A 15502-nucleotide genomic window follows, 5' to 3' on the forward strand; every position below is an offset into this window, starting at 1 on the left:
TCTTTCCCTCTTCTTCCCCAAGGGGGAGAAAAAGAATAGAAAACGACTTTGAAGCTGTGTAGACTGAACATCTAGTCTGGTGCTGCCTGTATTCTTTACCCCTGTGTTTAAGAAGTATTTTGAAATAGTAAAATTTTGACACCACCAAATGGTGCAGATCTAAAGCTTGATGTGCCGGGTTTTAGAGGATTTAGTGCTAAGTGGCAGTTTTCCCCCAAGACCGTGTTCAGGTGATCAACTCTGGGCACATCTCCTCTTCCAGTGTCTCTTCTGCAGCAGCTTGCAGCTTAGAAGATACTTGTGACCAAGAGCAGAAGTGATTCCACAAACCTGTAGCCCCTCGCTGGTGCCTGCACAGGCCAGGGAACAGAGCTCTAAGTGCCCCCCCGCACCTCTGCCTCCTGTGGAGCTCCCTGGAGCGGGAGGGGGAAGGTTCAGCCTGACTTTGCCCCATGAGTTGGTTCCAACCTGTTTTTTGTCTGCGAGGCTGAAATTCTTTGTGCTCTGTTGCGGTTTTCGACAGGTCCTGCTGCTCCGAAGTACCATGCTCCCTCAAACCAGTTTGGTAAAGCCAGTGCTCCCAGCTCGCTGAAGACGCCCGGAGGATCGCAGGCCAAAGTGGTGCCGATTGCCAGCTTGAACCCGTACCAGTCGAAGTGAGTTACCGTGCTTTACCCGCTGCTCGTGTCACAGGCACGAAGGAGCAACGGCTGCTTTTTGCTTTCTCATGTATGAACCTCTGTCAAATTGTTCTTTGGGCTTTACTGGTTAACTTCAAAGAAACCCAACAGTAACAACAAAACCCCCCAGAGAAAGAAACAGAAAAATAACCTCCTGCGTTATTCTTTTTCTTGTGTGGGTTTTTGATTTGATTTGGGCTTTGGGGTGTGGTGGTGTATTTTTCCTTTTTGTTCTTTTCTTTCTTTTTTTAAATTTCATCAGCACTCCAAGAATCTGAGATTTGCCTTTGTATTGTCTTGGTGAAGTTACCCTGACAAGCTTGAGAGGTTTTTTTATATTTTAGTTGAAAATCAATTGACTTTTTTTTTCCCATAAAGCAACCTTCTTTTGGGTAACTTAATGACAAAACAGCTCAGGAAGCTGCTCACTTCGGCTACTGTGCGTTGAAAAGCACGAGGATGTAATTATTTCGTGAATGACATTTTTAAGTTATGCAAACTGATTTGATTACCCAAGTTAAATGCGAATCCTGTAATTGGGCTCTTGAGTTCTAGATGGCTTTTCAGACCAGGCAAACTGCTGTATGCGAAATGCTCCCTAGAAGAGTAAAAGATTTGAGGCCTGCTTCTGTGCAGAGGGATTGTTCGCTGCCGTTATCATCCGAGATGCTTTATGGCTGCCTTTGTTGCTTTCTCGACAACTTTCTGCCTGTAATGGTCTAGGCCATTAAAATAGAAAGCAGCAGCAAAGCAGGTAGAGATGCTGAGGTGCAGTGGGAGGATTCTGGCTTTTAAATAGTGATGTTCATGTTCCAAAGGTCTGTCAATTCAATCACTACTTTAAAAAAAAAAAAAAGACACAAAACTGATTTCTTGCACTATTTCAGGTGGACCATTTGTGCTCGTGTGACCCAAAAAGGCCAGATCCGCACGTGGAGCAACTCCCGTGGTGAAGGAAAGCTCTTCTCTATAGAGCTGGTTGATGAAAGCGTAAGTGTCAAAAAGATAACGTACGCCGTGTGCTGATGAACCCTTCATAAAAACAGAGCTGAGGAAATAGAGTGTATTATAGGAAATTGTCTCTTTTTACTATGACTGAAGCTTGTTATTCCTCTATTCATTAAGCTGAGCGTCAAGGAGCCAGTTTTTATCCAGACTGAAGTCTCAAATGTATGGCCTTTCTGATTGGCTTTCATCAAAGTCTATAGTGTGTGACGGAATTTTTGCAGCTTCGAAATATAGTTGTTTATGGGAAGTGACAGCCTAATACTGAGGCTGGTGGCAGTTTTCTGTAGACCGAGAGTGGGGTCCTGTCCTTGCTTAGGACACACCTACAACACAAGGAGGGAGAGGAGCCTTGCCTCTGAGTTCCAAGCTTTCATTTTCACGAGGAAATCAGAGTACAGATTATTGTCATTCAAGGAAATTTCTTCTGTGGTTTGTCTGGGGACCGGTATCCGGTTAATCTAACCAGACTTGCCGTTTGTCAAACCTCTTATCAAATTACAGCCTTCTGTCGTGAAAACAAACAAGATTCTGCTAGATGATGTTTAGTAGAACATGTGAGGTTAATAATGTAACGCCTTGTCACCAGCCATTTGTTTTCTCCACATACTGTCTGTATTCAGATGTCTTTAAAAAACAATATTTATATCAAGAGAGTTTGTAATTGTTCTTAATTCTTACTTAAAGCCTCAATACTGTGTGTGAGTGGGAGACATCACCATGTCCTGTGTGCTGCCTTGCGGAGCTGCTGAGCTCTCTGGATTTTTTTTGCATGGAATGCCAGTTTTACGAGTACCTGTTCCGAGGGTGTGTCTATGATACGTGTCGTTCTTCTGCATTTCCTTCTGAAGCTCTAGATACACTAATGAGGCTTGAATGTGAGCTTTGGTCAGGTGTAGAATATCTCAGTTTAGCTGTAGCTACAGCTGTGAGGAGAATGTTGTTTGTCTCTCGCCTGCCTGGAGCTAGGCTGGCAGACCGTGCTGTGTCTGTACAACTGATGCCACTTAACATTGCAAAGATTTCTTTTTATTTTTTTCATGCCAAATTTCAGTTCTGACCAGCTCTCCTCTTTTCCTGCAGGGCGAGATTAGAGCTACTGCTTTCAATGATCAAGCAGACAAGTTCTTTCCCCTCATTGAATTGAACAAGGTACGGTAGCGTTGTGCTTTCAGAGACAGACATGAGCTAGAAAAGAGGAGCTTCAGCATAGCAAGGATTTTTAAAGGTGAACACAATCTTTTTTCTGTCTGACTTGTGATAACATCCTCTGTTTTATTACTTTCTCCTGTAGGTGTATTATTTCACCAAAGGCACTCTGAAGACTGCTAACAAGCAGTATACAGCTGTGAAGAACGACTATGAGATTACATTCACTAACGAGACCTCGGTCACGCCCTGTGATGATGCCCAGCATCTTCCATCTGTTCAGTTTGACTTTGTATCCATCTCCAACTTGGAGAACACACCCAAAGACTCAATTGTTGGTCAGTCTCAGTAGCAAAATGGCAAGCTCTACACCTTTTAAAGTTTTACTTTTGTGTCCTGTGTGCTGGGGGGTAGCGATCGTACAGCACTTTGAGTGTTGCCATCTCTTAAATGAAGTTGCCCAGTGACGGTTGCCATTAAAATTACCTCGGGCAGCTTTCCTGCGGAGACATCTGTGCTGTGTCCTAATCATGTATAAAGGATTTTTCTCCAAACTTGTGCTTTAAACTAAAGACAGTAAAGAATTCTTGTTTATTGTGCTATGATTATTGTTTTCCGCAGGAAAGGGCTGAAAGAAAAATGTCCTTGCTTAGCACATGTGCGATTCATACCTTCCACGGTCTTGGTTGCTTTCACTATCTAATTATCTCTGTAGTGATTTTGGCACAATTCCTTGCGTCCAAGTCCAAGTTGCATGACTGTTTTGGCTTGCTTTGTGCAGTATTGGAGGTTTGTTTTTCTGTAATTCGCTGGGCAGAGTACTCCGGAAAAATCAGAGGCTTGGGTGGGGGCGAGGGCTCTCAGGTTTCACAGGCACAAGATGCCTCTGATTCAGAGGCGTTCAGCTAGGGATTTTAAAGGTAGATCTGAACTATTAAAAGTGATGTATTTTCAGGGAGCAGAAAGGGGATTGGGTTAGCTCTTACTACCCAGACAGGCTTGTTTAAGTCGCAGTTTACAGACCCAGGCTACACCGAAGGCACCGCTCTCTTGTGTTACAGTCCCTCTGAAACCCTTTGCCTGAGAGACTTGCTCTTAAACAGCAAGAGTGTGTGTTACAGGATCAGGCCTGCAGTCCTTGGGCAGAACGTGATGGGAAAAGATAGTACAATGCCTTGATCTCGCTGCTGTGGTGAGGCTGGCGTTCATGAATATCTTAATGAATTCATCAACAAAATTAAAGCACTGAAGAGTTCTGTAGTGGAACATTCCTACCATAATACACTTGATTTCCATATCAGATTTGATTTGAATAGGCAGCTAGGATACAAGGTAAAAATCTGACAGTAGGTTTTGAATTCTTCTCTTGTGATCTTGTATTCCCCAACTGTGACCCTTGAGTAACTCTAACTAAATTGTAACTGTTTTTCAGATGTAATTGGAATTTGTAAGAGCTATGAAGATGTCACTAAAATTGTAGTGAAAGCTAGCAACAGGGAGGTATCGAAGAGGAACGTGCATCTGATGGATACATCAGGGAAACTGGTGACAGCTACGCTGTGGGGAAATGAGGTATGTGCTCTCTTACCTGTTCTTAAGCAAAAGTTCCTTCGTGTGGGGTGAGGAAATGAGCGTGCTGTTGCCCTCCGAGATGGACATAGCACCGAGACAGGTCCTGGGTGTCTGAGGATCAGGGGCAGAGAGAGGTGAAAGGCTGTCTGGTTTCATTCAGGTGTGATGTTCTTAACCTTTCTCTGACAAACTGCTGACATGATCTGACTAATCTGTTCTGAACAACTGCAGACATTACGTCTCAAGCCCCAAGACTGAAGATAACAGGCTCTGGTTTAGGAAAGGGTACAAGTTGCAGTTTGATTATGGAAAAGCCCGCTGGCTGTGGCTGTCTTGTTTGAGATGAATTTTATTCATAGGGTGGCTACATGTTACCCTGCATAAATTGCAGCTTAACCAGGGGGTTGAGAGGCTGTATCTCAGACTAGGGGTTTAAAGCATCAGAGCCTTGGAATTGAAGGTTTGAGTAGCTGCAGTAAACTGCTTTTTTACCCTTTTAACAGGCTACTTTGTTTTCCACTGGTGATGTAGATACTTGGGGATTTATGTCCCAGTCTATAAAATGGGAGTGATCCTGCCAGCGTGACAGTGGTGCTTTATGGCTGAACGATCAAGTGCACTGATGCTGTAGGTAGCTAAACACCGTTAACCATCTGCTGACATAAATGAAATAAACTGAAGTTCAATATCACAAAGTTCTGAGTCTGAACCAGGTTGTTATAGGAGAGGGGCTACTCATAACCAGCTCCTGGCATAACTTCCAGCAGAGATCAAGGTCTGCATTTTATGAAATAAAATGTTTGCTTGCTTGTAGAATAGAGACAAGAAGCAGCATTGAGGGGGAGCGACGTATGACTTCCAGTGGCACTGTTAGGGTTAGAATCTGTATCATCTCCTTCATAACAGCCATTACCCTAACTGTGTTCTTTTTGTGTTTCATGGATACAGTGAATGCTACTGCTAACTCCAGCTCGTTTGTAATCCTTAAGCCCATGATCCTCCCCTTGCTTGCTGAGAGGTCTAGGGTCCAGAAAAATCTGTTTTTCAAAACCTCTCTCGTGCCAAGACGTTCTTTGTTAGTATCAGACTTTACTCAGATAACAAACTGATGGCAATTGAGCTGCATTAAAGCAGCTTTACGAGATTAAAAACAGAAAATGGAAAGCCAAGAAGAAGCGTTTGGTCAGCACACCCGCCCTTCTGCTTTGTACCTGGTGGTAAATAGAAGTGATTGCCTCCGTCAAGCCAAGGGAGTGTTTCCTCTCCTGAAAAGCCCAATCTGAGACCAAATAATTTCTTCTGTTCGGAGAAACCTCCATTCCCATAACCCATCTCCCTTTCTGAAATCCTTGTGTACAGCTCCTGATGGAGGGCATCAAACCAGTGGTGTGACTTCAGGATCCTGTGGTTCCCCAGGAAATGGGGTGTTAGGATTACAGCTTTAATTGTCAGCTGCCTTTTCTTAAACTCCCAGTGGCACCATTTAAAACCTCACCTTCCAAGTACAGTGAGAGTTCAATTTGGGTTTGGTCTCTTGTCATGATCCATGAACGATGGCCGGGAGTTCAGTACCTTTAGTGTGCTGCTAATGTTTTGTTTTCTCACACATGCAGGCTGAACAGTTTGACGGTTCTAGACAACCTGTGGTAGCCATCAAAGGAGCCCGAGTCTCTGATTTTGGTGGCAGAAGCCTGTCTGTCCTGTCCTCAAGTACAGTTGTCATCAACCCTGATAGCCCAGAGGCTTTTAAGCTCCGAGGATGGTAGGAGTGTGTGTTTATGTTGATTCATTCCAGCCTGCTCCGGAGCACTTGTTTGTTCTGCGTGTCTGTACTTGAGCAGTCCGTGTAGAACGGCAGAATGTAGCAGAGGACGGGGGTTCCAGGGTTACAGAAACTTCTCTTCCTTGAAAGCCCTCGAGCCTGAAAGGCTGTCCTTCTTAAGTTGTTCAATTCAAAAACTTGTAATTCCATGACAGACCTTGAAAATTGAAATAGGAGTAGTGCATGCTGACCCAAAGCCTTGGCAGGCAGCATGAAATCAGACTTGACCAGCTCCACTTTGAGGCATGATCCGAGAAGATTTTTTTTCACAGGCTTTTTCCATTGTGTGGCATCTGATACACATCCTGTTAGGATGGGCTGGAGGAGCCCTGTCGGCTTCTTCCAGTGCCTGTTCCTTATCAGGTATTTTTCAGAGAGCAAAATAACATTTTTCTTAATTGTTGTTAGCCAAACAAAATTATTTCTTTGCAAATTACCTCCAGTAATGCCACAAAATTGTCTGTCGTAGCTTCTAATCCGGTGACATATGGCACGTGTGCGAATAGGGTTAAGTGCCGACAGCACCAGATCGGCCAACCCTGGGTGCTCGGGTTCTGGTTAAATCGCCCAAACAGATAAAACACAACAGCATCCTCCATTTGTCATTGAGCTGTGGTCCTCCCGTACTTGAGAGGGCTGTTGAAGATAAAATTGATTGTGGGTCTTAGCCATTACTGTCACGCTTTAATTAAGTTCAGTTTTTGAGTCTGGCTGGTGTGTTTTTCCAGTCACAAAACCACCACAAAGGGAAGGCAGTACAACCTTTTGCTGGAAAGCTGAGCTTTTTATTTGAACAGAGGAAGCATAATCTTTTCAATGCTATTTGCTTGTTCTTTCGAAGCTGCTGCGAAGATAATGGTACCGTGTAATTTAATTTTAATTACGGCAGTATCTTGATGCCCTTAAATCTTGTTATCTGGCTGCCTTCTGCCTTCGAGCGTGCAGTGCGTGGTTTGACCACTAGCTGGCAAACAAATTGCAGCTATAGGGAACAAAGCTGTCCTGCTTTTGTGGCTTTATAAAATACTGGGCTAATTAAGTCAGACTATTAACTTTATTCCGAAATGCTATTTTTGTTTGAAATATACACAAATTACTGTAACTGTTTCCTTTACAATCATTGATAACAAACCCCCTCGTGTATCAAGTACGTGCATGTCGGCTTTCGATAGCCTGGCTGCTCTGCTGCCCCCACACCCCAGGGCGTCTTTGTGGTTGCAGGTTTGACTCCGAGGGGCAGCTCCTGGAAGGTGCCTCCATCTCTGATGTGAGGGGCGGGCCAGCGTCTGGAGTGAATACCAACTGGAAAACTTTGTTCGAAGTCAAAGCTGAGAACTTGGGACAAGGAGATAAGGTAAAGGTGGCCCCTGAGAGGAAGCCTTGTGTACTGGGGAGGAAACAAAAAGCCAGGCCTTTTGCAGGGGGTTCTGCTCAGCGAGTGAGTCCAGTTGTTGAGCAGCGTGTGCTTACTCTCTCAGCAGTTATGCTATTAAATGATGGGTTTTTTTCAAATAAATTCAAGCTCCTTGCTGATGTTGCAACATGATACAATGTTTGCAGGAGAATTCTAAGCCGTGTGTAAATGGGGGGGGGGAAGAGTTCACCCCGTAGATGTTCTTATAAATAGCACAGACTGTTCGAGGAGAAGCAGGTGCATTAGGAGGAAGTGGTTTTCAAGGGTGCACGCTTGGTCAATAGAGAAGCTAGGAATAAAACCCAGGTCTCTGGCATTCCAGTCCAGTAACCTCTCTACACTCATACTGCTTCTTGACTTATTTTTAACTTTTTTTTTTCTAAACCTCAGTGCTAAGCCATTTGGGATATGCACAAACTTCTATCTAAGGCAAAAAAAAAAAGACTTTCCCTGTAATGCAGCTATTTTCTGTGAGGTTTTTTTGCACGTGCTTCTTAGGCAACCTCTGTTTATCTGTGGAAAGATTTGACTGTGGTCTTAAACCATTAGGATGATTATTTTAGTATGGTGAGTGGGTATTTTGTTCTGTAGGCTATAGTTTAATCAAATGCTTATCTGTAATACTACACAGTAGGCTTTCTGGGTTTTGTATCGGCTCCCAAAAGAAGCCCGGGAAAGTGCAGAATCTTAATCCTGTGAAAAAGTGGAGATTTGAACAGACACAATGGAGAAGCAAATATGCTTTATCTAAAGAAAACCCAGCAAATGGAGTTTCCTGCAATGGAAACACAAAATAATCTTGCTGTAGGGGCTTTATTTAACATAATGGTAGCCTGAAAATTATTGCGACAGAGGGGTTGATTTCCCGTTTCCCAATAATCCATGGCTGTTAAGCTTTCTAATCCTAAATATCCAAGTACGGGTGCCTTGCTTTGTAGTTAATTCAGAATTGGAAAACATTGAGTATTTGGAGGCTAATGTTGCACACTTGCTCTCCCAGGCAGATTATTTTAGCTGTGTGGGCACAATCGTACATCTGCGCAAGGAGAACTGTATGTACCAGGCATGTCCCTCTCAGGATTGCAATAAGAAAGTGATAGACCAACAAAACGGACTGTATCGTTGTGAAAAGTGCGACCGCGAATTCCCCAGCTTCAAGTACCGCATGATGCTGCTGGTGAGTAAACGGGTTAGAGGAGAGTGTGTTCCTCGCCGTTTTCCTCGTACATGTCTTTCGAGAGGATGGCGGTTTAGCGCTGTTTGTCTCTCTGGTGCCTGTGGGTTAGGGCATATTTAAAAGGCTCGTATGCTGTACCTGAGTGAGGGATGTTTCATTGAGCTGATGAGCAGTTTGTGTTCCTAGTGCTCCAATTAAAAGCTTTTCTCTTTGCCAAAAAGTTGATGCTAGCTCCGTTGATGCTGGTTTCCAAGCGTACTATGCAGCGCAGAGTACAGATGGCCTACGCCTCTTCAGTAGTGAAGATAAACTGAAGTAAAATGGCATTTCTGGAGAGCAGTAATTGCACTTTTACAGCTGCTACCTATATTTAGTACATTTTTTTGGGTAGGTATTGTTCTGTCTCATGCTTTAATGGAGCCTGCTTCAGAAAGTTGTCTGGGATTATTATTGCGATGCCCACTTACACCGTAAGCACTGAACCTTCCTCTGTTTTACATTAAGTTAGAGTTGTATCTGCTGCTTCGAAATGCCAGGTGGGCATGCAGAGAGAAGGGAACTCTCCCTGCAGCCTCACTAAAACACAAACTGCTCCTGAATAATTCCTAGCAGATAACTTCTAGGAATGCATGAGCTGCTTCACATAGCAGAGTCTTTCTCGTAGAATACAAAGGGCAGGCAGAGGGTACAACCAAGGCCTTCAGAACAGCGTGTCGCCTGTTTTCTCATTCCTAATTGCCAAAGCAGCCAGGGAATCCGTGTGGGGCTGTACGAGATTTGCTCTGCCTTGTCCTTGACTCTTTTGATAGTTTCCTCATACATGGTGTTACGAGTGTTTACGCTCAGGTATGCGCAAAGTAAATGCAGTTTGCAGTCTTGCTGGTGTCCCCCTTGGTGGCTGTTGTTCTGGGCTACCTGTTTTCACTCACAGCTCATCAGGGACAGCAGAACAGCGCTGAGTATCTGTCAGTGGGTACCACCGTGATCTTGTTGGTCTTCTGTGACAAAATGTACTGTCAGTATTAACTTCCGTTAAGTTACTGTGACATTCCATGGAGCTTAAACAGGTCGTAAGTCACTGCCTTCCACCCTAGTTCCTATGGTACCTAGGTCTCTGATAGCTACTGAAAATTTAAAACTCTCTATAGCTCTGAAATAAATTTTAGTTTTGTTCTGTCTTCCCCGAGGAATAGGCAACTGCATGAAATAACCTTTTGGGTTTTTTGTTGGGTTTTAGGTGACCATTGCAGACTGTCTGGATTATCAGTGGGTGACTTGTTTCCAAGAGTCAGCAGAATTCATTCTCGGGCAAAACGCAGCTTTCCTGGGAGAACTGAAGGAAAAGGTCAGTCAATTAGCTTGGTGTATTTTTAGTAAGTGCCTAGAAGTTGAACTACGTTTCACACATCTTGTCGTTGGGCTGCCCTCGAATTTCTTGCTCTCTTGATCCTCCTGGCAGGGAAATAGTCTTTCTTGTGACGTTGACTTTGAAGGCAGCTGGGAGAATGCTGTGAGGTATGTGTGGAACACCCTCTGATGGATCAGCACTGGTGTGATTTTGTCCCTCTGTGGCACATTCAGCACCTGGAAGTCAGCAGAGGTGGCAAAGGCAGTGGTTACGTCTGTGTAGTTGCTGTGGAAATTAACAGCATTATTAGAACAAATACAAAAGTGCTGTATGAAAGAAAGGCATGTTCTGCTTCGTTTGGCAGGAATTTGGTCTTGCCTGTTCTCTGGGTGATAGGCCAGCTCAGGGGCCTGGCAGCCCAAGCTATTTCTCCAGATGTAAGAAATACTGAAGTCCAACAAGTTCACAAATCATTGCTTCTCCCTAGTCTGAAGTTCTTGGCAGGGACTTGTTTACTCTCCTCAGGATTATTTTCCACGGGCCATCTGCCTGGAGAACAGAGATTTGCCTGGTTTCCCCCATCGTTTGCTCCCACAGTCAGTCTGTCTATCTCTGAGCTCTTTTGGCTGTTAAAAGCCGGAGATCGGCCTGTCCTTATCACCTGGACCTCGAGAGGCAGCTGATGACTTGACCATTGTCCTGCAGCCTTTAGAGAGCCGCAGCTTTCACACGTGCTGACTCCAGTAGAAAGGGCAGGCTGTTTTATTGTTGTGCCTAGATTGGAAGGATCTGCAAACCCCTCCTTTTTAGCCATGAATGTGAACAACATTATCCCTGATGTGTTCCAAAAATGTGTTTACAAAACCAAAAAGTTCCAGAACGCTTCGTATGTGTCTTTGTAAGTAGGCAGGAAGCTTTTTGAGCTAATGTGTGTTAGCCCACTTCTGAAGGCTTTTTTTTCCCCCCTGCCAAATATTGTCAGAAGCTTTGTGGGTCATATGAAAACCATGACTTATAAAATGGGTCATTGGCAGAGATGCCTAAGTGATCTTACTTTGACAGATTAGAGCAGCTCTAAAGGTTGTAAGTTATTAAATGTTAGCAGACAGTATTTTCCTCCCGTTGTTACTATAAGCTTCTCTGCTGCACTCTCAGCCAAAATACTGTTTTCCTGATTTTTGGTTGTCTATTGTATAAAATCAGTGTGATTTTGTTTTGTTTTTTTAAAATGATGATATGGAAAGCCTAGTAAGTTCTTGAATTGCATGTGAGCACTGCTGTGCTCCCAAGCTAAGGCTGGTTGGTGCTAGGGCTCCCTAGACACCCCAGTTGTTGGTTAACCCATTGTTTGGCTGTGGGAGAGAAATGAAGCAGGGAGGATTGTGGTTGTCCTGAGATACTGTTGTAGCTGAGCAGGGCTAGTTCTCCTGTGATTTACACACAACGGTGGGTTTTGGAGGTTTCCTGCACTTTGACCGTGTAAGGTAAGTGGTACCAAGCTTGTGGAGCTGTGCTGCGGAGGTTTTGTGGTGTGATGGAGGCTGGACCACTTCTGTTCTGGAGGAAGGTTTACCGCTAGGGCACTGTAGTGAAATGTGCCTGCACTTTTATGTTTCCATTTTCAGGCATTCTTGTCAATATTTTCTTACTTCAGCCGTGCCTAATCTCTGCTAGAGTTCAAACAAAATTTCTGAGTCACTTTTAACTCTGGTGGGGAAGGAGAGGCAGCAGACCCTCTGCAACAGCACAAACATGTAATGTCTTCTGAAGAGCTGCCTAATGGAAACGACTGAGGATAGAAAATGGAACATAATATGGAATGAGCCCTTGAGTGGGAATGCTTTGTGTTCCAGGAGAAATTAGTTTTGGTTTGACACTTTCTTGAGCCTTTAAAGATGGTACTTGATGCATTTTCAGTAAGCTTTTCGTAGAGAGTTTTCTCTGAAGACCTGATGCAGTACCCTGCAAAGTTGGTGGGAGCCTTCCCGCTGCCCACAGCGTGTCCTGAGTCCATGCAGAGCCAGTGACCAGGCTAGGCTTAGATATGCACGCGAGGTTTTTCGTCTGCTTCTCCACTGGGCTCGTTACCGCAGGAGGTAATGTAGGGTGGCAGTGACTGGTATGCTAATGGCGTTTTCCACTCGCTAATGGTTAGCATAGTTTGTGGCAGAGCTGGAAACAGAAGCCAAACGCTTTATTAAGCGAGTTTTCTCATCCTCTAATCCACGCGATCGTTATAAGAAGGGGTTTTAATATTCGGGAGGGGTAGACATGAGTTGTGCAGTCTGTGAAACTGGCTGCTCCTGTTCACCTTCATTTGTTGTGCTTTTTCTAAACTGTAGGAGAATCACTGTGTAGTGTAAAATAGTGCTGCTCACATTTAAAAACAGCAGATGTAACACTTGGAGTATGTGTGAAACTGAGGTGGGTTCAATTCCAGATCAGATGCTCTCTCTGCTGCTGGAGTGACTGATCAAGTCAAGTGCATCTGGTGGATGAATGCACTAATAATTACTTGTCTGTAACGTCGTGGGGCTGCAGGATTTTTGTAGAATGTCAGCAAAGGTTTTTACAACTGATTTTTACAAAAATAAACTTTTTCCACAGTCTCCACAATTTGTTTTGACAAATTGTCTGTTTTAAACGGTGATGATGTTTAGTGTTCATATGGCAATTAGAAGCAGCTTATGTTATAAATATGACAGAGTCTTCTGATGGTTATAAAAGCACGTTCGAAACTGGCATCTACTTTTTTATAGAACATCCTCTTAAACAGGTCCGTGCCCGGGTGTGAAGGATCTGTACTGCCTTGAAGGATAAGCAGAGAAACTGAATGTCGAATAAAACAATTAATAGGGAAATAATTAACTCTGTGACCATAGCAGAACGTCGGAATCAGCCAGTTAAGCAGCATGAGAGACTCTCGTGTGGATTTATAGCAGTATCATTCTGTATACTTGAGTGCAGATTTGGTGCAACTGTTTGTTATTTTGTTGAGGTAGGTAAAAAGTTTTCACCTTGAACTAAACTTTTCTTTGAAACTCTTACGGGTTTGGCATCTAAAATTTGATGGGAGATTCAGCTCCATCTACACAATCCGGTTAGTTCCCCTGTTTTGCCAACACCAGTGAAAGATGAGCCTTTCTGAACGTTCGTGGTAGCGTCTGCAGCTGATCCCTGTCTCTGTCCTCCACGCAGAACGAGCAGGCCTTTGAGGAAGTGTTCCAAAATGCAAACTTCAACACCTACGAGTTCAGGATCCGAGTCAAGCTGGAGACTTACAACGTAAGTGTTCCCCAAACAGCAACTCTTGGCTTTTTAGCGTGACTCGTCTCCTTAGGAGGTGGCTTCCTCCTGTTAGGTTTGCGGGGAGAAATTTCCCCAGATACTTGCTTGCAGCAAATACTGTCAGTCTTGAGCTCTGACGCTGCTCCCTCTCAGGTTTGTCAAGCCTGGCTCGTTTCGAATGAAAACAACATAGCTGCTCTGGGAGTCAGGTTTGCAGTCCCAGCTAACCCTGGCACCAAGAGCAGTAAGTTACGGGGGCAGAAGGAGGTTGGAACCAAATGCCTGGAGTGCTTAGTGCTGCTCTCTTACATGCCATGTTTCTCCTTCACAGGATGAGTCTCGTATTAAGGCTACAGCGGTGGACATCAAGCCTGTGAACTACAGAGAATACAGCAAGAGGCTGATCGCGAGCATCAGGAGAAACGCTCAGCTGGGGTGAGGAGCCGGAACCTCCAGCAGAAGCTCAAGAGATCTTACACTGACTTCTTCCCCACTCCCTGTGTGACAGTCTGGCATTAGTTACACCGTGCATGGTAGTCCCGCGTAGTGGGCTAAGTGACTTACTGCATTTCTCCAAAGATAGCCCCCTGGTAGGTAAGAGTGCACGTCAGTGGCCACGACAGCATGGTGGTTAAGCTGTGACAGCTCTAGAGAGGAACCTCTAGGCAGGTTGCCAGGGTCTTTAGACAAACCATTCAGAATGTCTGAAGTAACTTCTCTTTCTTACTCTATGTAAAGCTGGATTGTAACCCTTGTGTCTCCTGTGCAAGAAAGTAGCGACAACCTTGACAGTTGGACTTGTTCAGCAGAGGAAGCGTGTCACAGCCTTCAGACAGGGACGAAGGCGAACAGGTCGATGAGCGCGAGTTAGTTCCCTTCCGCAGGATTCAAAGGCTTTCTCTTTCCACAGGTGCCATGCAGTTGTTAATGCTTGGAATGGCAATATGGTAGAATTATTAATCAAAGACATATCTCTTATATCTGAAGAATATCCTTCCTTCAGGGTTTAATAGACTGAGTCAGATGGGTCTGATATTAATCAAAATTGTCTCTTCTGAGGAAGGCAGATAAGCATTGACTCTCCATCCCCCGGGGACATCTAGGCAACTACAAAGCATCGCTTTAGTTTTTTCTCTTCAATTAATACCATGGATTTTTGACCATTTTCAGTTCACTTTCCTGGCCTGTACCTAGTTCGTATGGTTGTATCTTCAGTTTCTTTTGGTTTTATTTGTAATGCTGCTAATCAGAAACAGGTCTTTAACTGGGGGAAGCTTCATTTCAATAAACACTCTTTAATTCCTGCGTAGTGAATTTTGCTTTCTTTGAACGCCAAAGACTTATCATTACTGGAAAGCAATTAATTAGCTTTCATAATAAGCATTCACTTGGGGGAGACGTTACCTTATTACAAACTCTAAGGTTAGGCTGAAGAATGGAGACTTCTTTTCCTGATGTTAACAGCGTGGAAATGCGGTGATATTTTCCCTATTTCTGTGCCTGCGAATGCTGATGAGCTGGCACTTCTGGGATTTTTATTGACGTTTACACAGCAGTATAAAACTAACCGGGCTTTGAGATTTGTTCAGACATAGAGCTGGTACAGAAAACAGTAATTATGCTACTGGGCTTTTCAGTCAGCAGAGCATGCAAGCTCTGTGTGCTCCTAATCACGTTAATTATGTGTTCCCTGGCTGCAGCTCACAGCTTGGCATTTGCTGCACAGCTCCCAGCATCCAGGCAGTGCTGCAGTGGGTCTCGCTCGGGGAGCAAGGCTGGCGTTTATTTATTTATTTTGCTCTGCAGAGCACTGTATCCTCATGTCTTCAGCTGGTGCCCTTTATTTCCCATGATTTCCTGTTCGGCGTCTGAAGTCTTTTCTGTTTCAGAACTGTAAATGCCATTTCCATTGATGGACACCAAGAGCATTATTCTGGGCCCATTAACTGCAGAAACAGCCCCTTCCTCTCTCTTTGGATTCCGAGGATCACGACTGGGTGGTTCTGCTGACGTCTTGCCTTTTTTTTTTTTTTTTTTTTTTTTAATT

General features: G+C 44.2%; 1 protein-coding gene across 1 annotated transcript in view; it reads left to right on the plus strand.

The window, feature by feature from the left end:
* The window catches only part of RPA1 (replication protein A1, 70kDa), a gene marked incomplete at its 5' end in the record, with an annotated part of 21576 nt that extends 6818 nt beyond the window's left edge, over positions 1–14758 (plus strand). The window contains 11 exons of the mRNA XM_010132232.1: positions 524–656; positions 1568–1670; positions 2769–2837; positions 2980–3172; positions 4267–4406; positions 6020–6168; positions 7450–7582; positions 8643–8819; positions 10057–10164; positions 13366–13452; positions 13787–14758. Coding sequence (XP_010130534.1) covers positions 524–656; positions 1568–1670; positions 2769–2837; positions 2980–3172; positions 4267–4406; positions 6020–6168; positions 7450–7582; positions 8643–8819; positions 10057–10164; positions 13366–13452; positions 13787–13894 — 1400 coding nt within the window. The remainder of the gene's footprint in view (positions 1–523; positions 657–1567; positions 1671–2768; positions 2838–2979; positions 3173–4266; positions 4407–6019; positions 6169–7449; positions 7583–8642; positions 8820–10056; positions 10165–13365; positions 13453–13786) is intronic.
* Between the last annotated feature and the right edge of the window lie 744 nt (positions 14759–15502).

Source organism: Buceros rhinoceros, unplaced genomic scaffold (assembly GCF_000710305.1).
Source record: "Buceros rhinoceros silvestris isolate BGI_N320 unplaced genomic scaffold, ASM71030v1 scaffold38192, whole genome shotgun sequence".
NCBI lineage: Eukaryota > Metazoa > Chordata > Aves > Bucerotiformes > Bucerotidae > Buceros > Buceros rhinoceros.